Source organism: Ochotona princeps, chromosome 15, assembly GCF_030435755.1.
Source record: "Ochotona princeps isolate mOchPri1 chromosome 15, mOchPri1.hap1, whole genome shotgun sequence".
In the NCBI taxonomy this organism is placed as follows: Eukaryota; Metazoa; Chordata; class Mammalia; order Lagomorpha; family Ochotonidae; genus Ochotona; species Ochotona princeps.
Genome location: NC_080846.1, coordinates 3164415 through 3191956, shown reverse-complemented (window position 1 = coordinate 3191956; position 27542 = coordinate 3164415). Strand labels below are relative to the sequence as shown.

Genomic DNA, 27542 nt, shown 5'->3' with positions numbered 1-27542 from the left:
CGTCCTGCCCGGAGGCAGCTAGACATAGTGGGTGACGGGGACAGGGAGGGGCTGGGCTGTGGGAGCTGCTCGCACCAGCTGCCTGGTGGAGCTGGGTTCCCCACCCCCCACTTCCTCCCTCCACCCCCAGGGACTGCTGTGTGACTCTGAGAAGTGAACCACCCTCTCTGGGCAATCCAGCGCTGTGCTTCCCTGAAGTCTGCAGACGAGCAGCCCTGGAGGAAGCCTCCCCTGGGGCTCGGTCTAGGGATCTGGGGGCAGGGAACGTGTCTCTCTCAAAAGCCCCACTTCTGTGGCCACTCGCAGGCACAAGCCTCCTCCCCATACCAGCGAGGGCTCGCCTGCCTTGCAAGTGCTTGGTTAGATGTTTGAAAAGCACAGCAGCCGACACAGGTGGCTTGGGCGGGAACCCAGGCCACACAGGTCCCCTTCCTACTTGGGCTTGCACCTACTAATCTGCCTGGGTCCCAGGTTTAACTCTTGGGCTCCAAGGGAGCTCAGAAGGGTGTAGGGGTGCGTGTAAGGACAGTGCAGGGGAGTGGTGACGAGAACGGGCTGGTGGCACCTCGTCCCCAATCCCTGGCCTCAATTTCCCCAGCCCCAGGACAGAGGACACCCCTTGGGGCCAGCCTGGCCTTGGGGGGCTGGAAGGGGAGGCCATGGCTGCATTAAGGCACTGGGCATCGCCATCACAGAGCACAGCCCTGTCCTCCTGCCAGCCCTGGGGGTTCACTGGTGGTGGCCATAGGGCGCCTGGGTCGGTCCCTGCTCCTGCCCGCGTCTGTGCTCAGGTGGACACCAGGCTGGCTGTGACCTTGCCTTACCCGAGCTCAGCACAAAGACCCTGTTCCAGAATAAGGTCAGGGTTGCAGGTCCTCAGGGTAAAGGGGCTGCTTTGGGGGGAAAGTGACTCCCACGGTCCTGGTGGCAGCTGTGCTGGCCTCAGCCTGGGAGGGAGGCTGGTCGGGATGGTGTCTGAGACCCCACATGCTAATGAGTCGGGAGCCTGGCTGGGTCTTCCTGCTCACACAGCACCATGTCCCCCCATGGAGGAGGGACCCGCTTCAGGAAGGTGCGAAGCTCCTCCTTCAAAACCATGCCCCTCCCTCACCCCAAGGCCCCAGCTCCTGGTATCATTGCCATGGGCACAAGGGTGGCAGCTTCCATGCCCACGCAGGGGTGCTGAGGAAGGGTTACTGGTGGACGTGGGCAGTGCAGGTGCTGAAGGCACCATTGCTATGGGGTTGCACATGCATGGAGGATTCTGAGGTTATGGTGGCAAGTGACGGAGACCCCAGCTCAGGGGACGCCAGGGTCACAGTGTGACCTCAGGGAATCCCAGCAGCTCCTCTTCAGCCAGGGAGCCATCGAGAGGCACGTGTGGCACGCATGCACCGTGGCTGTTCAGGGCTGAGCTGGGCAGAGGAGGGCATGGGGAGGGCATGGGGAGCAGCAGGGTCCCTGGCCTGGCGGGCCCCTTCCCCAGGAGAGGGCTGTCTCCAGGGCGCCCCCTTCTGAACCAGCTGCTGTCCCCTTCACAGGCAGCCCTGGTTTTACGGCTGGGGCTTCAACCTGCCTCGGGGCCAGGCCCTGCTGGACAAGTGGAACCTTATCCCCGAAGGCGTGGACGTGCTGGTCACACACGGACCGCCGCTGGGTAAGGAAGGCATGGCCCAGCCTCTCACATTCTGGGGGGCCCTGTGGGCTGAGGGAGGGGACGCTGGGTGGGGAGGCAGCCCCTGCGAGAAGTCCAGCTCGGCTCCCCATGCCAGCAGCCTGGAGCAGCAGTGATGGCTCGAATGGTCAGGCTCCTGCGGCTGCCACGTGGGGGATCTGGACTGAGTTTCAGGCTATGGCCTGGCCACATCCCAGCTGTGACAGGCACCTGGGGAGTGAGCCGGTGCTGTCTCTCTATAGTTACAACAAAAAGGAGCTCTTGACCCTGCTGGAGCTGCTCATCCCAAGCCTGTCACCCAGGCTCTTGGCCCGGCAGCATGCAGAGCCAGCAGGGGGTCCCCATCACCTCACGAGGACCATGTCCCCCTCAGTGCCCGCCACCTGGGTGAGGATTCCCTGCCCTGCATGTGTGCTTCCGTTCCCCTGCCGCCTACCCCTGCACTCCTGGCACCCGCCCCACGACACTGAGCATACCCAGCCTGGCTCTGCATGGGGAGCCCCGTGTGCTGCACTACCCCAGGGTCCCTCCCCACAGCCCAGCACACACTCTGGAAACTGGCCAGGGGCCTCGCCCAGCCCCTCTCTCTGCTGGATGCAGAGGGGCCACAGGGAGGTCGAGTGCCAGCTGGGGCAGCAGAGGTGGCCCCGGGCCTGCTCCTCCTCTTCCTCATGTCTCTCAGCTTTAAGTTGGCATCGCAGCCCCTGAGCTCCAGATCAGAAGTCCCGATCCCCTGATCCACCTACCCAAGCAGAGCAGGACCAAGCGCCTGGAGCCTGTTGGTGCCCACAGGTGGCTGCCAGATGGCCAGTGCAGGTGCATGCCAAGAGCATGATACTGTGTCCATCCTGAGCCACCTGGGCACAAGTCCAGCTCCTGGGCTGCAGGCTGGGCTCCAGTGCACGTCGGTGCCTGGCACTTGCAGAGGGAGGCAGTGCAGGGCTGGGGTGGAGGGACCTGTGCCCTGGCCTGGCCCTCTGGGCACCATCACTGCCCATGCCATCTTTCACACAGGCTTCCTGGACTGGGTCCCTAAGAAGATGCAGCGTGTAGGCTGTGTGGAGCTGTTGAACACAGTGCAGAGGCGCGTGCAGCCACGGCTGCACGTCTTCGGCCACATCCACGAAGGTCAGTGTCCAGCGGGCAGGGCAGGGGCACCTCCTGCCTCACCTGATTTTGACCTGCACCCGGGCTGTGAGGAAGACAAAGGCCAATCCTGAGACCTTAGCAGCTCCAGGAACAGCCATGGGGGATGGGCAGGAGCTCTGTGCAGAGGACACTGGGCCCCTGAGGCTGGCGGCCCCATCTTGTTGCCTTTGTCTCCAGGGCTTGGCACACAGTAGGTGCTTAATAAACACAGCAGGCCTGCCTGAGATGCTTTGGTGGTGGATTAGATGATGTGCACCCTGGGCTGAGTGGCCGTCGTGGGGAAGGTTACCCTGTCCTGCCGGGCCCTTGAACCCTGCAGGCTTTCCCTGGGAGGCCCCACACAGCTGCAGCCAAGCCTGCTTTTTCTTCTTTGGGATGGTTCCCTGAGGGAGACACAGGGACAGCAGTTAAGAGTGACGATGCTAATGACGACCAATGTGTGGCAGAGATGGCCAGGGTGATAGTGATGTAGCACCATGTGCAGAGGAGGATGGTGGTGGTGGTGATGAAGATGGGCAGTGAGGAAGACGATGCTGAGGGCGTGTGCCTTCCATGTAGCAGGCCGTGCACACGTGGTCTCTGCAGCAGGCTTGGTAGTGGTACCACACAGGAGGCCGAGCTGCAGGGTTCCAGCCCGTGGCACCCTAGTGCTGGGCAGGTCCTGGCCTGACAGGTGCTTCCTCTCCAGGATATGGTGTCATGGCGGATGGGACCACCACCTACGTGAACGCGTCTGTGTGCACCGTCAACTACCAGCCCGTGAACCCGCCCATTGTCATCGACCTGCCTACGCCCCGTAGCTCCTGACTGCCTGCCCGTCCACCTCAGCTGCACCTGCGTGGCCAAGAGCACCGAGCCCCACCACCCACCTGCCTGCCTGGCTGGCCACCATGGTGAGGCCTCAGGATGGTCTGGCAGTGCCCTGCGACCCCGTGCACCCGGCACTGCTCCATGCTGCGTGTCCTTGCCAAGGGCCCTGCCGCCTGCGGCCCCGTCTTGCTTGGGCAGTGACTGACTTGTGCGCCTGACACCTTCCTGGCCTGGACCGCTGGGTCTTGGGATCTCCCTTAGGGGCGTCTCAGGAATGGGGGCCACACCTGCTGGGGGCGCCCAGGACTGAGCAGTCACATGCCCTTGGTGGGGTTGCCTGCGGAAGCCACAGGGAGAGGCAGAGTCCCACTCTATGGTTAAAGCCTTGCCCTTGTGGCCTCTCCCCCCATCCCCGGAGTTTGCTTTTCAAGAGCGTGACCCCTAACCCCATTGTGGCCCCCCCACCAGGTTTTACGTCCCCTACTCACTGTGCTCCTGCTGGGGACCCAGCCTTCTGCACGCTTTTGCAGACATCTCATTTCTGAGGACCCCAGCCATGGGGGCGCTGCCGTCCCTGCTGAGGCCAGAAGAGGGAGGAGCGTGCCTAAGGGTGCTGGCCCCACAGGCAGGGGCTGGTGCCAGCTGGGCTGCTTCCGGGGTGCCTCGGCTCCAGCTGGGGCCACGCGGGGTGTGGGCTGGGATGGGGGGGTGGTGGCCTGGGAGACGCACGGCCCTTCTGCTGGTTTCCACGCAATCCAGACTGCAGACTTTACAAACTGCTTTCCTAGGGGAGCTCCAGGAGACGGTGTATTTTTTTTATGTGGCAAAGAGAAATTGCAAAACTCCCCAGGAGGCGTGGGCCACGTCACGGCGGCGGCAGCCTGCTCCGGCCTGGGCTTTGAGGCTTTTGTCCAGCATGTCAGACAATAAAGTCTTTGTACAAAGAGCCAGAGGCACCTCCCTGGGTCTTGGGTGCTGTGGGTGGGGCTGGGCGGCTTCTAGCTGGGCAGGGGCAGGGATCATTCCGTTCATCCATCCTCCACCATCTGCTCACACACCACCTCTCCACCCACCTGTTCATCATCCATGCATCCATCCCCCTGCTGCACGGTCAGTGGACACCCTTGTGGGTGTGCCCTGGACTGGGAAGTGGTGGCAAACTCACAGTGCACTTTGGCAGGTTCCTGGAGCCTACCCAACAGGGGGTAGACAGGCTCAGACCTGGTCCCGGGGGACAAGTACAGCATACGAGGTGGTCAGGGAGGGCTTCCGAGAGGCACAGGCCTGGCTGGGCCTGGACGTCGCAGTGATATGGTGGCACCTGCTTCCGTGCATCAAGCACCCGGCTTGTCTCACAGAAGATTCAGCACGGGGCTGGTGCAGGGAGGGCTGGCCACACAGGAGGGTGCGTGCCCTGCAGAGACGCGCCTGCATCCACACGCCGCATGTGCACTGCTGGACTCGGGATTGCCCTGCGGGGAGAGGAAGGATGCGGGGGTGGTGGGGGGCGTCTCTGGGGAGCAGATCCCAAATGGAGAGTACAGTGTACATGATGGATGGGGCATGCAGTGTTCAGGGAGTGGGGCAGGGGGGTGCGTGTGGAGGGTCCATGTCACCCTCCCCGACCGGCTCTCCCCAGGTAGAGTGTGGTCCCTTTTATCTGCCGCAGGAGGCGGCCAGTTAGAGCTGCCTGGGCCTGCGCTGTGAGTCCTCGCTCTGGGCTCACCAAAACTCCTGGGGAGAACCCAACCTGCAGTGGTCCTGTGCGGCAGCTGGCCTGGGCCTCACCTACCTGCCTGGCCTGTCCCAGGCTCAACCAACCCAGGGCTCTCCTGGCTGGGGGTGGGGCTCCTTCATTCTGGGGGCACAGCCCCACCAGCAGCAGCCAGAAAGCCAGGCACCTCAGCCACATGGGGGCCCTGGCCTACTTGTCTGGCTCGAGGTGCCTGGGTTGGTGGGGAGTGGCTGGACATATAGTGAGATTCCTGCGGGGTGGCAGGGAGACATCTCTGGGACCTGCGCAGCTGATCTACAAGCGGACAGGGGCTCCTGGAATGGGGCTTCTGCACCCCACTTCCTCATTCCATGAAGCCTGGGTTGTTGCGCAGGGCCTGGGTGGGTTCACAGGGCCAGGCCCCTACCTCATAGGGGTCACCCTGGTCTACCCATGAGTGCCCTGCTGCCCCACAGGTGGCCGGGCAAACCCATACCTGGAGCTCACACCCTGGCTGTGCAGCCGGAGCTCGTGTGACTCTGACACAGCTGGACATGTCCCCAACGAAGGGACCACCTCTGGGCCGTGCACCTGCCGCACGGCCACGCTGCCTGCCTTGACCAGGCTGTGCCATCATCTCCTTCTAGACCCGCATCCTCCATCTGGTTCCAAGCCCCTCTGGGGACTCACCAGGACATGACCAACCACTGCCCCATGGCTGGGGGCAGGGACAATGGCCATCCCTGACTTCTTGGAGCCATCAGACCAGCCTTTTCCAAGGAGGAGACTGCTCTTGGGCCACTGTCACAGGTCCCCATTGCTGACCTGCTCCTCAGGGCCTGGCTGAATGTGGGAGGAGGTCAGAGCCAGGGCCAGGGCCAGGTGGGCAGAGCCCATACCCAGCAGCCAAAGCCCAGCCTTGTGGAGCAGTATGGCAGGGAGCAGGTGCCTGCTTCCAACTGGCGATGGGGAAGGAGGCACTGCCTGGGCACTGTGGCTCTTCAGGGCCATGCCCAGCCAGCAGCCGTGGCAGACACCCCCAGACTCCAGGGGCTCTGTGCCACCAGCAACCCCTTCCTCAGGGGCCATTGCGACAAAGACCATTTTATTTGCTCAGAACGAGTGAGGGGCCTGCATTGCAGGTGGGGGCTGCCCACAGCCACCTGCAGGAGCTGGGGAAAACCGGTGCTGGAGCCTGCCAAGGTAGGACTTGCAGGTGCTCCTGGGTCTCCTGGTCTCCGGGCTCATTGCCAGAGGTCTCTGAAACCCCTCGGCAGGGGTGTCCCACCAGGGCTGAGGGAGGGGCTACTGCAGGAAGGCACGCAGGAAGTCGTTGTAAGAGATCTTGGAGGAGAGCGCCTTGTCGTAGTACTCCAAGATGTGGAAGAACTCCTCCTCTGACAGGTTGATGCTATACTGCCGCAGCACCTGTGTGGGGGAGGGGCTGGAGGGCACTGGGCCTGCTGCCAGCAAGGGGACCCCAACCCTGTCCTCCCAGAGGGGAGTCGAACACCCCCCCAGCCCGAGTGCACCTGAGAGCAGGTGGAGAGGGCTGCAGGGGAGACCTAGCCGTGGGGTCTCGGCCTGGTGGGAGGCCTGAGGTGGACCTGCCAGGGCAGCTGGGACGGGACACAGAGCTGCTGGGACAGTACAGTGGCAAGGCCCGCTGGACACTTAGCAGCAGGGCCTGCCCTTCCTCCTCTGTGACACAGTCCCGGTTGTCCTCCAGGCCTGACTACCCAGGACCACCCCCAGGATCCCTGGCCAGTGGATTCCAAATGGGAATGCTACATGCACTTTCCAGAACACCTCCTCTCCAAGCCCTCTGCTGTGCCTGGGATATGGTACAGCTGCTGGAGTTCCAGCAGCCACCTTGTACTGTGAGGGGGCCTTGGTCCAGGTGTGAGGTCAGCTCTGGCCATCCTGCCTCCTGAGCGAGCTGCTGTTACTCTGCCCAAACTCACAGCTCAACCTAGTGGCAAAACAACCGTCTCATGCCTAGGCTGCGTGTTACAATTGGCTTCTAAGAGGGTCAGGAGGATCCCCGCTGCCAGCCTGGTGGGAAAAAAGCAGCAGAGAGAGCTGAGGCTGCCTGTGGCTGTGCCCATCGGATCCCTCTGAGCTCTGGGGAGGCCACCTAGAGGGTAGAGAACCTTGGCTGGGATGCCCAATGCCAAAGGCCCAGGGCAAACCATGGAGACAGGAGAGCTGTGTGCACATGGCATGGCGGCCAGGCCCCAGGCTACAGGCCCACTGTGTGTGGCAGGGCCCCAGGCTCACTGTGTAGCCACATTGTGCAGTGCTCAGGAGCAGGTGCCCTCTGGGCTGCTGGCAGGCTGAGCCCTGGTGGCTCTGGGGAGTGGCCAGTAGGGGCTTCTGGAAGCTCTGCAGGTGAGGCAAGTGGCCTCAGGCTTTGCCCGCTCGGGGGTCCCAGGGAGGAGGGGGCTCTGGCAGAGCAGTGCTTACCTTCCTGAAGTCGGCCACGCTGAGGAGCCCTGAGCCGCTCTCGTCGTAGGCCTTGAATGTGCGCCTCATCGGCCGCCAGCAGTGCAGGATCTGGGGCTGGATGCGCAGCAGGGCTGAGTAGAAGGAGGCTGTCTCCGCACCCGCTTCTTTCTGCAATGTACCGAGGGGGAGGGTGAGTGCCTGGCCCTGTCCCCCACAACCCCTGGCCACAAGGGACCAGGGCACACCGAGCCAAGCTGGGCCTTGCTGTGGGCTGGGGGCGTGCAGTGGGTATGCATTGGGCAGGGCAGGCAGTGGGGTGTGCAGTGGGCAGGGTAGGGAGCTGGGTGGGTAGTGGGCAGGGCAGGCAGCAGGGGTGCAGTGGGGTGCTCAGTGGGCAGGGCAGCGGGCGCGCCCACCATCTTGTGCGCGTTCTGGATCCTGAGGCGCTGCAGCAGCGAGGTCTCCTTGGCCTGCAGCAGCAGCACGCAGCTCTGCAGAAAGGCAGGGTAGGCGAAGCGGCCGTGGCCGTGCAGGTCGTACTTGAGCAGCAGCCGGTGGCTCTCCTCCGTGTTGAGGTCCAGGCCGAAGCTGTCGGCCAGTGCTGCGGTGGGAGGGGCGGCTCAGGGCGGCAGCGGGCGGAGGGCTGGCTGCCCGCTCACTCGCTTCAGTCACTCCCACCCTGCACTCATTCACTGGCGTGTTCACTTGCTGAGATGCTGGCTGCTGTGCCTTGGCCGTGTCCCTGCTTCCCAGAATTCCCAAGACATCAAGTGTCCCTGGGACGGACCCTGGTGCGGGCCACCTGCACCACCCTGGTCAAACACGGGGCAGAGGATAAGGAGGTGTGGGGGTGGTCCCACAGACAGGGCGGGGACTGGCTGGTGTGAGGTGGCAGGGGGAGGGGTCACCCTGCAAAGGGGACTCTGATGGGCCCTCTGCCCAGCTGGTGGTCAACTGGTCCTGAGCCCCAAGGCCATGGCCATCTGCAGAGATGGCAACACACACAGAGCACGCGTTGTGGGGGCCCGGGAATCCCTCTGCGAGGTGTGCATGCAAGCTGAGGGCTGTCTGGCTGTCCACGAGGATCACAGGCTGGCCACTTTAGTAGGGGGGTGGTGTCCAGGCAGCCATGAGGCCCAAGCCTGTCTGCCCCCGACACTCACCCCAGTTCGGGCCTCGTGCCAACTCCTCTCCCCTGCCAGCGAACCATCACAGCCCTTGAAGTGATGGCCTGTGCGTGCACAACCCCAAACACACATTTCATGCAGCAAAGCGTGGGGTTCGGGAGGCATACCTGCCCATCAAGGCCAACAAGGGCCGGGGTGGGAGTGGGGAGGCTGACTGCTCAGAGCAGCACCTGCAGACCAAACTGGCAGGGAGAGCTGCAGGGGAACCCACAGCTGGGAGCAGCCAGGGCTCTGAGGATGACCTGGGGCCGTAGGCAGTGGGTGGACATGCAGGGCGGCTTCCTGGTGCGTGGTTTCCGCTGTGTGGAGCTCTGCCCTGCAGACCCTGCCAGGCTGGTGGCTCCCAGGAGATCAGCAAAGTCGGTGGGATGCGCTTGGGTCACACTGCCTCCCGTATTCTCTGCCTGTTACTCTGAGGCTTTTCCTTAAGCACATTCAGCCCTGGTTGTGCTACAGGTGACTGATGCTGGTGGGGGGCTCTCGGGAAGACCCCTCCCCTTCAGAGGGGTTTGCAGGGGCCTGAGGGGTTCGATGCTACAGAGCGAGGCAGCCTGCACTGAACGGGCTGAAGCTCATCAGAGCGGCACAGGGGCGCCAAGTGAATCCCCAACACAGAGCAGGGGTCACGTGGAGGGTGTCCTCTGCTACCACCTCTCGCACCCTGCTCAGCGGCCACCGCCAGCTCTGCCTTCTGGTGGCGGGGGTGCAGGCAGGAGACTTCTCTCTTGGGGGTGGGGACTCCGTGCCCCCTGCCCACCATCTGATCCCCAGTTCCCAGCTGGCTCCCTCGTTTCCAACTCCCTTGCTGCAGCTGGAGGGTGGGTGCACCCACGCACCCAGGAAGTCAGCTGCGGTGATCTCGCCGTGCCTATTCACGTCCCGCTCCTTGCACTCCCGCAGCAGCTCCCGCCAGCAGCCATGCAGCTTCTTCCGCAGTTTGCTCTCGATGGGCTCACAGTTCTGTAGCGGGGGGGAGTCCGGCGTGGCCACTGCACTCGGGGCCGCCTGTGGGCAGGACAAGGGCATGGCTGCCACCTGCCCAAAGCCAGCACCTTCCACGGATGGCCAGGCCTTGAGGCGGCAGCTTGGAACCAACGTGAAAGAGCTGGTGGCTCCTATTCCCCCTGGCAGGCTGTCCTGGCAGCAACGCTGACAGCCAGGTGACTGCTCTGTGGCTGTCTACATGTGTGTTCAAACATGTATGTGTTCATGTGTGCGTGCCTGTGTCGTGTGTGTATGAAGTGATGATGTAATTCTCACCGGACGAAGTCTAGTCATCAAAAGGGGCCAACACAGACACCAGGGACAAGCCAGTTCTGGCTGGACTGCATATGCCCCCTGGATGCCATGGAGGGTCATTAGCTGGGCCGACTTCTCCCTCAGCACTCTGCGGTGCCAGCTTCCACGGGGCCTCCTGAGCCCCCTTCCTCTGTCAGCTCACCTCAGCGTCCACTGACACTTCCCCTTCTGCCTCCGGGTCCCCCACTTTGGAGCCCCTCCAAGCCTGCCCAGGTGTTCCTAGCCACCTGTCGAGGGACACTGGTCCTTCTGCTTGCTGCGGCAGGGGACAAAGACCCAGGTCCCAGGGACTGGCCTGAGGCTGCCTTGGGGTGCCCCTGCCCCACCTTTCAACTCGCTGCATCCTCCTTGTGTTTGCTGGGCTTGCCTGCCCCCAGCAGGCGGAGCAGCAGGCCTGTGCAAGGTGGAGCCTTCACAGTGCTGAGCCAGGTCACACCTGTGTCTCTTCTGGGACCACCCATGGAGGTACCCCTAAAGCTTTGTGCACGCTAAGGTCCAACCCCTGTCTTAGAGAAGAGGCTGAGGGTGGGGGGTAGCCCTGTCACCCCAACTCTCTCTTGCTGAGCAACCTGCTGGCCCACTCAGGAAGGAACACCGCATGTGGGGCATGCCAGTCTGTGAAATAAACCCCTTCCTACCTGGGCACAGGGCTGTATCTCTGCTTACAATTACCACCTCTGTGAGGGGCAAGACCCTGGATTGAAAACCAGCCCACATCGCCCCCAGGACATCCACTGCACGGGAGCAGGGACTCAGCAGGAAACACCCAGGGCACAGCAGGCGGGAAAGGGCTGTGCGTGCTGGGCAGAGGGTCATGTTGAGCTCTGAGTGGCCCGTGTGTATGCGTGGCCACTTGTCCTGGGGACACTGCCCAGGGCTTCAGTGAACCTGGCTGCCTCCCTCTGTGCCAGCTCCAGGCCGGGGCTTGTGGTCAGAGGGGCCTTGGGGTCACCTCCAGGAGCCTCGCTCACTCCACAGTGAAATGGGTGCATCACCATTACCCACAGCTGTCTGCCCCAGGCACGAGCCTTCCAAAGACCCAAGGCACCACGCAGAGTGGCCAAATTCTGCCCATGCTACAGCCCACCCCTGCTGCCTCCTGTCCACAGTACAGCCCACCCCTGCTGCCTTCTGTCCACAGTACAGCCCACGCCTGCTGCCTTCTGTCCACAGTACAGCCCACGCCTGCTGCCTCCTGTCCACAGTACAGCCCACGCCTGCTGTCTTCTGTCCACAGTACAGCCCACCCCTGCTGCCTTCTGTCCACAGTACTGCCCACGTCTGCTGCGTTTTTGTCCACGGCACTACCCATGCATGCTGCCTTCTGCCACCAGCACTGCCCACGCCTGCTGCCTTCTGCCTGCACCACCACCGCATGTCGCATCTGCCCACAGCACTGCCCACCAAGCCTTCTACCCCCTCCTGCCCTCCACCCCTTTTATCCCTCCCTCCCCTACCTCCTTTCTAGCCCCCGAACACCCCTCCCTTCCTGTCTACCCCCATGGGGCAGCAGGCACCCAGGACCCGCAGTGGTCCCTGCCTGCACCTCGCCCAGCCTTGTCCTCCTCATCTGTACCCCGGGAACCAGAGGTGGGTGGTCTGTGGGTCTGGGCGGGGTGAGGACTCACGCCCGAGTGGCACTGTGACCGCACTCCCGCTCTCGGGTCCCGGGTGGGCGAAGATGCGGCCACTCCGGTTCCTTCCCAGCTCTCGGGGACGCTGCTGCCTCTCTGGGCCCTGGTTGAGTCACCCGTGGCGGCTGGGGTGGACACTTGCTCCGAGCTGAACCGGTTCAGGAAGTCCAGGTACTTGAGCCTGCCCTTGGCGTTGACGGGCATCTCGCTCCAGAGCCTGTCAAACTGGAGGGGAAGCAGGTGCGTGAGCGGCCAGGTGGGGAGGTGGGACCCAGGGCTGGGGTCCAAGGTGTCAGACACACACACACACACACACACACACACCACGGGGGCTCCCCATGGGACAGAAGCCTCTGGAAGACTGGGAAGGCAAAGCAAGAGGATTTATTCATGGCTTCTGCCTGATAGTTCTTGATTGGATTGGGTCCTGTGTGAGCTGTTTCAGGACAGGAAATCATGTCATTAGCCACAGCGAGGGCTCGGGAGCCGCAGCGTGGATACTGCAGGAGAGGAGAACCTACCCTGGCCCACCTTCACCCTGCGTGGGGTGGGGGGTCCCGGATCCGCGCCTCTCATCCCTGTGGGTGCACCTGTACTCTGGCAGGGGCTCGCCAGCTCACACAGCCCACAGCCATGGGATTATTTATTTCACCCTCAGGCAAAACAAAAAACAAAAAACACATCTATCTTGCTAGATGAGAGGGGAGGTGTGTGGCACGCCCAGGAGGTGTCTGTGGGCTCAGCATGGTGGCTGTGAGGCCGCTGGCTGCATCGCGGCATGGATGGGGCTGGGGACTTGGGTGCCCCTGGCGGGCTGCTCTGCGCCATCGCAAGTCCAGGAGAACGGGGACTGGCTTCCTGGTTTGACTCCATGTCGTTCTTTGACACAATGGGGTCCAGTTCCAGGCCTGGCTGCCAGGATGACGTGGGGACAGAAGGACCTACCCTCTGCTCCCTCATGTGGTGAGGGACGCATAGGGAATGAATGGTTCCCGGTGCTTCATGCGGGGGTGGGGGCAAGAGGCACCGAGAATGCATCTCTGTTTTAGAATTTCTGCTAAAACTGCGAGAGATTTTTCGAAATAGATAGAAGGCCTACACTCAGGGCTGCAGGCTCCAATGGGCCATGAGAACAGTCCTCCTTCCTCTGGGGCTGCCAGTCACTGCAGGCTTGGAAACTTCTAGAAACTTCTAGAACTGGCTTCAGGGCACCCATGCCCCAGGGCCAAGCGGCCAAGCAGCTGCTCTGCCTGCTTGCTCTGTGAGCAAGCCCCTCGCGGGTTGCTCTGCATAGCAGGGCCCCCCTCAACCATATCTTTCCATGGTGGCCCTCTGGGACCCCTCCCGAGTGGCAAACCCCACATCTGCCAAGCTTCCTTGGAAACTCTGGGCTCTCAGTGAAGCCTGCTATTCCTTGAAGATCCCCCATGAAGCTGCTGGGTCACCCACAGGCCAGGTAACTCGGGCACAGGAGAGCTGGGACCTCCTTACCTGGAACACCACATCCTGCAGGCTCCTGTGTACCCATCTGTCGCCACCTCTGTGGTCATTCTTGGCAAGCTGGGTGACTGACCTCCCAAACTCCTCCTCCTCAGGGCCTCAGCCCCATCTCGGCCACCCGGGCTGAGACTCCATCTGAGCCTCCCACAAGAGCAGCAGTGAGCCACACCCTGGGACCATCTGTGGCTCATTGCCAGCTGGAAGCTGGATTGGAAGTGGGGCCAGGACTGGTACACACATTCCCCTGCATTGAATGCCAGTCCCAATAAGTGCTCTTTAAAACATACTTCTAGGGGCTGGTGTGGTAGTGGAACAGGCTAATAACCTGACTGTGGCACTGGCATCCCATATGGGTGCCGGATGCACTTTCAATCCAGATTCCTGCGTATGGCCCTGGAGAGCAGCGGAGGATGGCTCAAGTCCTTGGGCCCCTGCACCCACAGGGGAGACCTGGAAGAAGCTCCTGGTTTCTAGTTTTAGGCTGACCCAGCTCTGGCCAGAGCAGCCACTTGGGAAGTGAACTGGCAGATGGAGGATCTCTGTCTTTGCTTCCCTATGTCATCTTTTCAATTAAAATGAGTCTTAAATGCACACTTGTGCACACACACACCCCTTTTAAGTGCTTTGTAGAGTCCACCGGAAGTACAGGAGACCATCACAGGCCAGACAAGCTATTAACTTTAGCAGGTGGGGGACACACCCCTGGAGGTCCACCCAGGGGTGGCCACTGGACCTGGCAGCGAGGACACAGTAAGCACACCTGTGTCACACATTAGGGATGGGGTGTCTGCCCCACTCCAGCTAACGATTCTACCCTGCTGCTAATGTATCCTGGGAGGCTGCTGGTCCCCTGCACTCCACACGGGAGAACTGGATGGGGTAGGGGGATCCTGGCCCTGGCCCTGGCCCCTGGCCCCTGGCCCTGGCTCCTGGCCCTGGCTCCTGGCCCCTGGTCCCTGGCCCTGGCTCCTGGCCCTGGCCCTGGCTCCTGGCCCCTGGCCCTGGCTCCTGGCCCTGGCCCTGGCTCCTGGCCCCTGGCTCCTGGTTCCTGGCCCCTGGCCCTGGCCCTGGCTCCTGGCCCTGGCCCTGGCCCCTGGCTCCTGGTTTTGTTCTCAGTCCCAGCCACTGTGAGCATCTGGGGAATGGGCTAATGATGGAAGATCTGTCTCCCTTTGGTCTCTCTCTCTCTATAACTGCCTTTCAAACAAATAAATGAATCTTAAAAAATAAAGAACAAAAAGCAATGCATAAAATACAGTAGTGGAAATTAATAATGAAACAAACATGGAGCAAAGGTCAGAATCAGCAGATCTGAAATGGCAGGTGAATAGAATTCCTTGAAATTAAAATAAACCCACCTGAACACTCAGCAGACTAAAACAATCGATATATAGATGAAGCAATGCCCTACGCACAGCTGAGCGAGATGGTGAACCTCAGGATGGCGCCTGCTCCCCGGAGAGGCTGTGAGCATACATGCCTGGGGCACCTGGGGCCCCAGAGGCATCCCACAGGACACCAAGGAAAGACATGGCCCTGCAAGCACTGTCCATGGAAGCCAGAGGATGTTAGGATGGCGCTGCTGAAGTGCTGGGAAGAAACCGCTGCCAACTTACAGTCCCGCACAGAAAAATAACTTTATTAAACCACCACAGAATAAGAATCAGGGCTTTCTGAGAGGGAAAAGCTTAGGTGGTTTACCACTGACACACTGTGGCTGAGGAATGTCCGTCATGGAGAAAGAGATTCTAGGAGACAAGCCCAAAGGGTAAGGAATGACTCCGGTCTGAGATGGATGCTCAATCCAAAAAAGGGATTTTAAAATATAAAAACTGTTAGGTGGAAAACACAATGGTGTATCACAAAATTAATGCACATGAATAACAATAAATATAAATGAGCCAAATATCCACATCAAAGGCAAACAGCATTAGGTTGGGTTTGTAAAAATCTCATTACATGGCTGTTTAGAACAATGTATTCAAAAACATTAAAGGCCAAAGAATTTTTTTTTAAGTTGGAAGTAAACAGAATAAATTAGAAATCCGGGGTGGTTAAACTAACCTTAAGTATAGACATTGAGCCAAAAACTATACTGCATGCATAAAGAAGGAAATTACAAAGTGATAAAAGGCTCAATTTACTAGGAGAATATAAGAGGTTAAATATGCATGCACTTTAAGATCTTTTAAAAAATAGGCAATGAAAATGCACACAATTTCCAAACAATGTGGAATCTACCATCAGAGTGGGAAACTGCAGCCTACCTCTTGGCAACTGGCAGACCAAGCAGACAAGAAGACAGTCTCTGGGGATGGCCCTGTCACACTGATTCTAATCACTGCACATGGAGCTCCTCACCTGACAGTCATAACCACAGGCTGCACATTCCACACACCAGAGATGACATGGTTATACAAACAACACACCGGATCGCAAATGTTCCCAAGAACTTGTACGACTTAATTATGATCACATCATGCTGCTTCAGATGCTCGTAATGGAAAAGGAAGAAGAGCTGAAGTGAAGAGCCTGTGGTCACCTCAAACCACGGCAGGAGGGACGGGGTGGAGAGCAGGAGTTAGCTACATGCTGGTGCCATAGGTCCACGGCTTGGCTGCTCAGTGCTTCTGAAAGTGCGCCCAACAATGGCGCCCCTGTGCCTGCCAAGCCACTGGCTCCGGCTCCACCAGTGCTGGGCTTCAGTGCCCAGCTCCATCGGAGTGAGGCCAGCTTTGGAGGGGAAAGGGCAACACTGCCACCCAGCACGTGCAGGGAGTTCCTGGGACCGGGCTTGCCCAGTACTAGAGGAAGTAGATGGTGCTGCTTTGCTAGGATTCGGATGTCTTCTTGAATTACTACTACTACTACTATTATTTTATCTGAACTCCTGTTGCCCAGAAATGAGTTGCTAAGTGGTGGGAGGTTAGAGGGGGTGGGGTGTGGTGGCAACAATCCGGATCCCATTGTGGAAGGTCCCCTGAGGCCCAGAGGCCCAGGCCAGCAGGTTGTCAGAGCTTTCAGGCTAAGAAAGAACCAAGTTCTTTTCAGCAGAGGGAGGATGGGGAAGGAGACTCCAGGGAGCCCCAGCTTGGGAGGGAGAGGGGCCTTTGATGGGGAGGGTCTTAGGAGGGGCTGTGTTAAGTCAAGAGGCCTTGGCGAGGGCATGACCCTGGCTTGGGACAGTGGCCCAGGGCACAGGAAGGTGCCACCAGCATCCCAGAAAGTGCAAGGAGAAGGGGAAGGAGCCCGGCCAGCATCTTCCAGGGGCCACATTCCCTGCCCTGGGGTGGGGAGAGGCTGGCCACCTGGCTGGGTCACACAAGCCCCGCCCAAGAGAAGCAGAGGCAGAGGGACAGCTGGAGTTTAAGTGGATTTTCAAAGTAAAAGTGACACCATTTGTACCCTTATAGGCAGGCAATTCCAAGTTTCTGCCTCAACAGTTTTTAAGATTTCCAAACCACAAAACAGATAAAACTGCCAGCAGTTTATAGTTCAGAACTATCGTAAGCCTCTCCTGCTTGGGGAGCAGTGGGTGGGGACTGCCCTCAGGTCCCGCCTGGACCCAGGGACCAACCCATCGTGTGCCACACCCGTGGGTCCCGCCCAGGCCCGGGGACCCATCATGCACCTCACCTGCTCGTCCGTCAGGATCTGGATGTGGCGAGTGCACACAGCCCGGAACTCATCCCTGGAGACAGTGCTGGTCTTCATGGTGTCAAAGTTCTCAAACTCCTGGGTGATGGCATGGACGCAGGCAGCCACCGCTTTGTGGAGCCGCACCAGGGTCTCTCTGATGCTCGGGTCCCTTGGGACGGGGGGCGGCGGGCCTTTGGGCATCTTCTCTGCCCACTCATCAGCCGTCTGCACGAAACACAATGGATCAATCCATCGAAGACGTGACCAACATGGATTCCTTTTGACCCCAGAACCATTGTACAGAGGCCCCACTTGATGAGACCAGGAGACAAATGTGCCATGACATACACAGCAGCAAACCTAAAGGATCCCAAAGAACCCACACTGACAGAACCAACGGGATCCCAAATTGCAGATACACACACACACGATAAAATCTACAGGAGCCACCAGCAGGTCAAACAGGGCTGACAGAGGCTGTTCCTGGCCACAGGGCTCGTCTTACTGGGTCAGGGCAATGCCTCTGAGAGGTGGGGCTGCTCAACAGGAGCCTGGTCCTGGGCAGGGTGTGCCGTGGACTCTCCTCTGTGTATCCCCCAATGGCATGGTGCCTAGGCCTGCTGACCGAGTCCCAGCACCAGTTCAGTCAGGTTGCTTGCAGCAGGTGCGGTGTGGAAGGCTTTTTTTTGACGGGGGTCTTGATGGTGGTTCAGCAATCCTGAGCCTGGCATTTTCTGAGACCCACAGGGCTGAATTCTGGCGAGTTTAGACAGGTATCCCCTAATCTCTCCCAACACAAACCAGCTGCTTCCAGGCCCTATGGTGTTGTCCATGGTGCTGAAGTGTCCAGTGAGGGACCAGCACCTCGGTTGGGGCTTAGCGACTTCCTGGGGTAAGGAAGAAGTGGCCTGCATAAAGAGGGGTTCTGCAGGCAGGACGCTTGTGGAAAGCAGAGCTGTGAGGGGCCCAAGGCAACTGCACCCCAGCTTCAGTGCCTGCTGGTGATCAGACCAGCACACCAGGAATAGCAAGCAAGGAAAAGCCGTTTTGGAAATGATGAAGGGCTTCGAGTTTATCCTGGGGCTAGGCAGGCAGGGGTGCAGGGGAGACTGAAATCCAGGCCTGGGAGACTGGGGGCTCAAGGGATGAAGTTGGTAGGGGTAGCTGAGTCCTGGGCCCCCTGCAAGGTCGGGGGAGAGGGTGGGGCTGCACCTAAAGCTGGGTCTGAGGTCCCTACATCTTCAGGTCACCTCCTGGCATGTGAGAAGGGACAAGGGACTCTGCGACAGCCTCAGAGGACAGGCAACATGGGCATTCAGGAATGACGGTGTACCAGAGATGCCCTGTATCTCTCAGAACTTCTGGGATGTGCTGGTGGCTCTGGTCACCTCACTTCCTGTTCTGCCACATCTCCCCCCTCCAGCCCTCAACTCCCCGCTGGGCCATAACAGACAGGAAGTGGTCCCACAGCAATGTCCTCGTGTGCCAGCAGCCATTTGGGCAGGGCAGTCTGTGTACTCTATGAGCTTGCGGCAGACACTAGATGCTGCGGGGATCACCCTAGGGACACACACACCCCAGACCAGACGTCAGCCCGCCATCGCAGCGGCCACACCCAGATTAACAGGGAGTATCTGCAAGGTGAATAGAAAAGTGATGTTCCTGAGATGTGTCATGCATTTTTCTAGAATCCAAACAGCTGGAAATGCACTTGGCAGGACCAAGTCCCACCCGTCCCTGGGGGTGGGTGGGGCGCTGCTTCTAAAGGATGTGGGCATCGAGAGAATATGAGGTGAGCCTTGGTCCCACACCATCCTGCACGTGTCACATCTTCCAGGCCCCAGGTGGAGGCTCTTACAAGAGTCATGGCCTACCTCTCCAGAGAGGTCAAGCCTGGGCCGCCATCAAGCAGTCCTTAAGGAACAGAGGGATTTTACAAGAGCAGAATATTCCAGAAAGAGAATCACCAGGTCCCAAGTCCACTGTGTGTTATGATGAAGAAAATATACTGGAAGAAAAATAGGGGGCAGTGATGTGTCATAGCATGTAAACTTCTGCCTGAGAAGCCAGCATCCCATATGGGCATGAGCTGGTGCCCAGTCTGCTCCACTTCTGATCCAGCTCCCTGCCGATGTGTCTGGGAAGGCCATGGCACATGTCCCAAGTGCTTGGACCTGTGCACCCACGCAGGAGACCTGGTAGAAGCCCCTGGCTCCTGGCACTAGTCTGGCCCGTCCTGAGCCATTGTACCATTTAGGGAGTGACACTGCAGATGGAAGATCTCTGTTTCTGTCTCTAACTCTGCCTTTGAAATAAATATACCTTTCATTAAGAAAAACTGAAATAATTTATGGTCTTTGGTGCAAAAATTCCACACTACAATGTGAGAATTGTTTAGTAGGTTTTAGGATGACACTGGGCAGAGTAATGCTGCCATTCTGGCTGACAACAGAACAGAACAGGACGGAACGGAACGGAACGGAACGGTGTGGAATGTATAAACCATATAGAGATAAAACAAACACCCGAAGCCTGAGTCTCAACCAGAGACTGAAAACCTCATGTGAAGCAGGGAAACTATTAAACCACTGAACGCAGGTACAAAATGGGCTGCCACCCCTGCTGGCCACATTGCTACAGAATCTGATTTTTTAAATAAAGCAAGAAATTGAAACAAACAATCCCACTGCTGAAAGCCAACACTTGCTCTTACTCGAAGGTACGACTGTATGACCAGCACATCTTGGGGAGTTGCTTCCAGACGGCACCCAGGTCCAGCATCAACATGTACAAGAGCAGCACGAGCCTTCCACCCAAACCAGATGCTGTGAAATACACCCGCCCACAGGAACAATGAAGCTACCAGACGCCGGGGGATACGGCCCATACACCCGGCACCACATCTATACACAGAAATCTATATATATCTTATTGCAGTTATTAAAACAAGGCTGGGATGAACTGGAGACACAGGGTATGTTCTTGGATACAAAGACTTAATTTCAAAAGATTAAACCTCTCTCCGGTTACAATAAAACTCCAATAAAGAAAACCTCAGTAGATATGTGGGGGGATTGCTAGGTGCAGCGATATTAACACTGACATTGAAAATTCAAGTGAGAGAAGGGCTCTGACCCCCCTCCCCACCGGTGCTAAAACTTGCCAGAGACATGGTGTGGTCAAGGTTGTGGAGCTGGGGTTGGAAGCAGACACGAGCCTAGAGAGGTGGCCACGTGGCCTCTCCCGTGGCCAGGCCATGACGCCAGGGGGCCTGTCAGTGTCATGGCAGCGTGAGGGCCACTGTGGCCGAGCTGCGACATCATCGGGCCTGCCCTGTGACATCGCTGATCTGCATGCCACAGCACCAAGGACGTGCAAAGGGGTGCCATGTTCAACACAAACACCGCCACACCAGGGTGGTCGCCTGCACGCCAAGAGCCGTCCTCCCGCTCCACACTTTCTGACCCCCCCCAAACACTGGGGAGGGGGCTCTGTCCTCACCTGCTCTTCCACCACCACCTCTCTGCAGCTCTCCCAGCTCCTACCCCAGGCAGTCTCTCTGATGAGCCGCAGGCGAAGCTCCCCTGAGGCTGTCTGGGACCCGTAGCAACGGGGACAGTCTCGTGGTGGCCCTTGGAGGTGACCTAGCCCCCTGCTGATATGCATAAGAGCGAGCAGTAAAGGATGTGTGAGTTTTTAGGCCCCTGCATGCATGTGGGAGACCCAGAAGCAGCATCTGGTTCCTCGACAGAGACCACTGGCCAACTCCAAGCTAGATGTCCAGCCTTGCAGCCCCTGTCCCAGCTCCCGTTCTGCTTGGCTGGGAGGCTACGCCATGGCACAGGCCTCCACCGGCCTCGCTCCAGTGACAGAAGGAACAAAGGGCCCCCGCAATGGCGCTTCTGCGTCCCCTGTGTGGTGCACATGATTGCTCCATGTTGAGCAGGGGGAGAAAAATCACGCTCTTTCCATGTAACTAGAAGAAATGCTGCTGCCAATCAGAAGAGACGCCGGGCTCTTCGGATGCAAACACACCTTCCAATACTCACTTCACACAAAAGGCCCTCTTGGGACAGAAACGCCAGCTGTGGAACGAGCAGACAAGAGGCGTTGGGTGCCCACTTTCGTCCACATGAGCTGTGCCACACTAGCACCTCCCGCCTGCCCTCAGCAGACCCCTGTCCCACCTGGCTGCCTCCAGAAGCAGGGGGAGCAAGCCGTGGTGTCTTTGCAGCTCCAGGCCTGGCCCAGCCGGAGAGCAACTCACTCACTTCATGTTCTTTATTAGAAGGTGTTCACGGAGCCAATAAGTGTGGCAGAGAAAGTGACACTACGGACCCCAAAAGAAAATGCCTGGGCCCCACTGAGGCCGCACCAGAACGTGGGCAAAGGAGACAACACGATAAGATGAAACACAAAGCCCTGAAACAGGAAATAAACAACCAAAGGCCCCCAAAACTATGATGCCACGTGCTGGGCAAGTGTGCCCATGGGCATCACAGTCACACCTGCCCAGGGAGCAGGAGATGCGGCATGAGGTGGGACGCAGGCTGAGCCTGGGGCTCCAACTCTCCAGGATGTCAGGATTACCCCAGAGCTTACCTCGGGGTCCTCACTGTGCCCCCCACAGCCCTGCCCCTCAGCTCTGCTCCCTCCTGTAGCCTGAGGCCTAGAATTGGCTGACTCCCTCAAAGGCTGGTCCAGTCCAGTCCAATCCAGCCCGGTGCAGCTCTGCATGGCCGTGTGAGCACAGCCTGGCAGGGCCCTGGTGGCCAGTGCTATGCTGGGACTTCCAGCTCGCGTCTAGCCCTTCTGTGCTTTGGGGTCTCATGCTGTGAGTGTGTGAGGAGGAGCAGCTCCGTGCCACGCCCAGGACCCTCCAGCATGTCTCCGTGAGGGGCAGATGTGTGAGGCTCCACTGTCGGGAATGCAGGGACGAGGCTCAGAACCACAGGCTTTCGTGCCTAGCCTAAGCCCAGGCTGCAGCCCCCACACAAAGGGAGAGCTGAGCTAGCTGCGCCAGGCAGTGGGCTAGGCTGGGGCCGGCTGAGGTCCGTCCCTGCCCACTGAAAGTGGCCCACTGATGGCTGCACCCACGCTGTTCTCTCTTCAGCCAGCTGGTGGACAGCAGCGCTTTGCCACCATGTCACACATCACATCCTCGACGACTTCCGCAGCCAAGAGGGGAGAGCGTGTGTGAACGGAGGCAGTGGTGGGAGAGGCAGGCAGGGGGTACCACACACACACTGCCCCGCCAGTGAAGGCACCCAAGCCCTCACGCCCTCAGCTCTCGAGGTCCCCTATATGCAAGAGACCCAGGGCCTTTCTCTACCCTTGACCTTGGTTTTGGCTCAATGTCTGCTGTCAAAGCACACACATGCCCTGACACACGGCAGGGCCTCCCATAGTACACCAAAACTCTCACACATTGAGCACCTCAGTTGGCCAGGCCTCTTCTGAGTGGCTGCCCTGGCGACTGCTGGGTGCCATGAGGCTAGGTTGCACCACGTGACCTGGCCTGTGAGGAAAGCCAATCTCAAAATCCAAACTCCGGAGGCTCCAAAGCCCCTGACCCGCTATGGTAGCGTCAGGCGCAAACACTGTTGCGTGAAAATATCCTGAGCTGTCTACAGGACGTGCCCAGGGAGGTTGGATATGCCTGCACATCCGGGCTAGCAGCAGTGGCCATGAGACAGGTCTAGGGAGGATGTCCAGAGAGAGAGGTGGGGAGTGGACAGGTGCCGGCCAGGCCACCAGAGCTGTGCCCAGCTGTGCCACGGGTAGAGAGCTGGCTACCAGCTGTGCCACGGGTAGAGAGCTGGCTACCTGCTTCTGCCCTCGCCCCTGTGGTTCTGGGCTTGCATGTTAAGCAGCAGCAGCCACCACCACGTGCCGCCGCTGCAGCCGAGGGGCACCACGCTGCTTCTCTGACCCCTAAGCAGTGGAAGGGAAGGAGCCATTGAGTTCCTCTTTGGGGGTGGGGGTGGTCCTGTCTACCTGCCGGATCACATGGATGCACCCGTGTGTGGACGCAGCACAACCAGTGGGCACACGGTGTGAGTCACCCCCAAAGTTCTGTGCTACAGCCCCCGGGAGACCAGGACAGACGCTGCTGAGCAGGTGGCAGGATACCCAATGTCCGAGCGCCCTCCCTTCAGTGAATCCCCTGGTCAGGCAGCAGGACACCGGAGCGCCCTCCCCTCAGTGAACCTGTTGGGTAATTACTGTGAGAAATTGAAAAACTGCTTCCCTCGATCAAATATTATGATTAGCAAAGAAATTAATTGTACTGTATCTCCATTTGTATTTACAGTGAATAAATGAATGCTAAAAATATCAATAGTAGTAAAACCGCCTGTCAAAAAAGATGCATCTACAAACCCTGAGGAGATTAAAGTGGAGGCCCTGAATGTGTGTGTGTGTGTCGGGGTGTGCTAGGTGTGCCAGGCCTCCATGGCGGGTTCTGAGGACTGATGCTGCCACACACCCAGCTGTGGGCACAGTCTCTGGGTTGGCACGGAGAATCTAGCATGTGGCTTGCCTGAGGAGGCAGCTGCTCCAAGACCCCAGAGGTGCAGCCAGCTTTCTGGGGAGGGGGAGGACACTTGCTTACAACCACACAAGGGCTCCTGACTGTGCCACCCTGTGCTCAAGGTGCTGTTCCAGGTGGCAGCAACAGAACAGCCATCAACCCCCAGTTTCCACCCTGGAGAAGCTGCTGCTCTGGGACACTCACAGGGTGGAGGCAAGCAGAGAGAAGTCCAGCTGCCTGCCAGTGGCCCTCCCCGCCCCGACATGGACTCTGGTGCTGCCTGAGGTGGGGTGCAGGCCCAGTGCCCCCGGAAGCCCCTCGCCCGGCACCTGCCTGGGCTGCCACTCCACTACCTCCTTCCAGACGCATCGCAGCATTCCCCAGGGCTCTGGGCAAGAGTCCAGGAAACATCCGATTCCCAAATCCTCCTGGAGCAGGGAAATAAAAGGAGAGCACCCTGCCGCCTTTCCACCCCTTTACTGATGCAATAACCGCCAGGTGAAGCCGTCTGTAAAATGACCCAAGTGACTGCTTCGATAACTACACCACAAATCACATCACTACTGAGCCCCCGACTCGCAGCCAGGGCAGCGGGCTCGAGCGGGCGGCATAGATGCCGAATGTGCCGTGGAAGGCCCCGTGCCTGGCTCCGGTGCGGCAGCCACATCTTAAGGGGCTGCTAGGAAGCTCAGCAGCCTCCTAGCTGGAAAGTGCCTGGAGCCAGGCACAGCTTGTGGCACATGCCCACAGCCTGGTGGCCACTCTCTGGACAACATCTGCCTGGCCATAAAGGACAAGCAGAGGTGGCTGGCTCCTTCCTTTTAGCTCATTGGCTTGGATCACTCAAACCTGGGCGTCAGCACTAGCAGAGGTGCGACCCGCTTGCTCTGAACAGTCACCAAGGCTGTCTGGAGTGCCCAGCCAGAGCTCAAGGTGCCCCTCAGGCCTCGCCCAGCCCCAGAGGCCCACAGCACAGCAGGTGGCAAGCACTGCCATCAGCAGGTTGGCAAGGGGTGACCGGGATCTAGGATCCTGGAAACCACAGGGAGAGGACGTGGCTTTTGTGTCCATTTGGAGCGGGAGTAAATGGCAGTGGCGACAATCTTGGGGCGATGTACCTCATGGACTGCCCATGATCTTGGAGCCCTGGCCTCCGCCTTTCTCCACCACGGGTACAAGAACACACACATCATTGTATCCACAGCAGGAGAGGAGAAAAATGGAAACAACACTGGTGGCCACCAACATACACACAGCGCTCGTGAGTGATGACAAACACGAGGCGTGCCCGAGAAATGATGTTCTTTGGTTCTCTCGGCAGAGAAACCCCCTGCGAGTCCCTTAACGCTGAGCTCAGTGGCTCCATGGGCCACGCGTGCATCACGCACACCAAGCACAGGCATGTCTTGCTGGTTCTCGGCCTGCTTGAGCGCGATAAAGGAATCGCTGTGCTTTGAAGAAGGAGGTGTCTCCTTGTGGAACACCATCATCTCCATGGCGATGAAGTGCAGGGATTCTCCAGGCCCGTCTCTGCTCTGTTTTCTTGAAAACCTCCTCGCTCAGAGCGGTCTTTTTCCATTCAGGGAGGACATGGAGATTTGTGCTTGAAGCTGTCAGACACGCGGAACAGGAGTGATTTTCTCAACATGTGGCGATATTCTCTGTACCCAGCACAGAGTACTCTGCATGCGGAACGTCTCTTCCAAGTGCAGCAAGGTTTGCCGAGGACACGAACGTGGACACTGCCTCTGCCCGTGGGCAGGAGACCCCACCACTCGGGAGCGGTGCTCTCCTCCCTCCATCTGCCAGGCAGCACTTCTGTCTCAACCTCGTTCCTCCCTTTCTGCTGTACAGGTGTTTCTCACCTTGGACCAGGGGTGCATGATGGGTTGCAGGTGCCGTGGGCAAACGCCTCACTCCCTGGAAGACCACGGTCACACTGACTTCCCCAGAGGCTCACTACTCTCTGTGCCCCCCAAGACCAGTCCTCAGACCTGAGTGTGGTGCACCCAGGGAATCTCCTAAGGCTCAGGAAGCTCTACAGCCTCCCCTCAGAGAGGAATCCCCATGCCTGAAGGCAGCAGGCAGGAGTCAGAATGCAGTGCCCTGCCGCAGCACCTGCTGGGAGCTGAGCTCCAACACTTTCTCACGGTGGGGCGTGGCCACCTGGGACGCAGAAGCAGGTGACGCTGGTGAGGACAGACTGGGAGGGACAGTCCTCTGCCCTCTGCGTCCTTCCAATCCAGCCAGGGACTTGGACCTGGCCTGGGCCACAATCCTCCCTGCCCAAGAACTCAGCCGGTTTGGCCAGGGATGGAGCCCGGCACGCCTCCTGTGCCCAGAGAGGCCCGGCCGTCTGAACGACACCCTGGTAGTTTCCCATTCAGTGTTAAGGTGGTGCATGAATGGTCCAGTTGTTTGTCACTTCTTTTCCAATAGAGAGACTCCACCAAAAACACAAGAGTGCAGATTTCTCCACCACAAGGGGCTGGTGCTGGGACACAGCGAGCAGGCTAAGCCACATGTGACAGACAGGCTGCAGGCCCAGCTGCTCTGTTCCCAAGCTCCCCACTAATGTGACTGGAAAGGCAGTGGAAGGCGGCTCAAGAGTCTGGGCCTTTAGGCGCTGTCTCCAGCAGCTAATTCTCCACCTTGCAGTGGCAGCATCCTGTAAGGGTGCTGATTTGTGTCCTCACTGCTCCACTTCCTATCCAGCTCCCAATTTATGGCCTGAGAAAGAAGTGGGGGATGCCCCGACTCCTTGGGACCCTGCAGCTGTGTGGAGAGCCAGACGAGGCTCCTGGCTCCTGGCTTCAACTCAGCTCATCTCTGGCCAATGTGTCCATTTGGGGAGCAGATGGAAGAGCTTTCTCTCTGACTCTCCTTCCCTCTGTAAAATCTGCCTTTCCAATAAAAATAAATATTAAAAAATTGGGGCCAATAAACCCACTTGGGAGCCCTGGAGGCATGTCCCAGGCTGACAGTCGGCTAGACACTCTTCAGGGGTGCAAGGCCTGGGCCAGGCCCTCTCCATGGCTACTGGGGTTCTCAGCTCCCGTCTGTCCGTGGCTCAGCCTGCTATCAATCAATCCAGGGAGGCTGGGCCAAGAATGCCAAGTGGAGAGGAAAACAACAATTAAATGGCCCTGAACCTACAATCCAGCTCGCCACAGCCTCCGTCTCCCTGGATATAAAGGAGGCTCCTGGGAGGCACCCACGCGGGGCCTGATCAGTGTGGGTCCACAGGACACAAAAGGGAATGCAGAGAAGAAAGAGCGGGATCCCATGACGCACAGCAAATGAAACCTTTGCTTCGGAGAGAGAGGGTGTACCCGGGTCTACTGCAGGACACAGCTAAATCCTCCTCGGCCACCAGGGCAGTGAGCAGCCCTGAGGACGCACCTGGAGCGGCAGCCACTCGGGCTGTGCTGGGGAGCAGCACGAGGGCTGAACAGGTGCACTCTCCACCTCTTGCCCAACAGCCCACATGTGCTTCACTTTGCCAGGAAGGAGACCGCAGGGGCCTGTGAGGCCCTGGCAAGCCTTGGCTGGACATACCCTTGGTGCGTTCTGGGCCCGATCCCCAGGGACCACCCCTGGCGAGACCAGGGACACGTGCATCACAGTGCTGAGGTCAGCTTTTCCTTCCGCCCCACTGGCCAGCGCCTCCCAAACACTGGGCAGGGACGACTTCTGCAAACACCAGCTCAAACCCTGCCCCGCTAAGCTTCAGATGACTAAGAACGGTGACCTCACGTCATTCAGCCCAATAGGAAAACAATACTCTGAAAAAACACGCCAAAGGGATGCGTTCAAAGTCAATAAAATATACTCCTTACTTGGGAGACTCCCCCACAAGTTATTTTATTTCTTGGTTTATTTCTTTAAGAAAAAAAAATTCCCAAATGTGAGTAGATTTACATACAAACAGGCAAAAGCTGGGCAGGGCAGAACC

At 59.0% G+C, this 27542-nt stretch overlaps 2 protein-coding genes across 4 annotated transcripts in view; one reads left to right on the top strand and one right to left on the bottom strand.

Moving 5' to 3' along the window:
- MPPED1 (metallophosphoesterase domain containing 1) overlaps positions 1–4058 on the top strand; it is a 50367-nt gene extending 46309 nt beyond the window's left edge. For both annotated transcript variants that reach the window (XM_058673391.1, XM_058673392.1), the window contains exons 5-7: positions 1542–1657; positions 2690–2803; positions 3513–4058. In XM_058673391.1, the coding sequence (XP_058529374.1) occupies positions 1542–1657; positions 2690–2803; positions 3513–3631 (349 nt within the window). In that variant the 3' untranslated portion in view covers positions 3632–4058. The remainder of the gene's footprint in view (positions 1–1541; positions 1658–2689; positions 2804–3512) is intronic.
- A 2378-nt stretch (positions 4059–6436) lies between these two features.
- Positions 6437–27542, bottom strand: part of EFCAB6 (EF-hand calcium binding domain 6) — an 85442-nt gene continuing 64336 nt past the window's right edge. For both annotated transcript variants that reach the window (XM_058673641.1, XM_058673642.1), the window contains 6 exons: positions 17053–17280; positions 11911–12141; positions 9820–9988; positions 8213–8397; positions 7815–7964; positions 6437–6776 (listed from right to left, as the gene is read on the bottom strand). In XM_058673641.1, coding sequence (XP_058529624.1) covers positions 6654–6776; positions 7815–7964; positions 8213–8397; positions 9820–9988; positions 11911–12141; positions 17053–17280 — 1086 coding nt within the window. In that variant the 3' untranslated portion in view covers positions 6437–6653. The remainder of the gene's footprint in view (positions 6777–7814; positions 7965–8212; positions 8398–9819; positions 9989–11910; positions 12142–17052; positions 17281–27542) is intronic.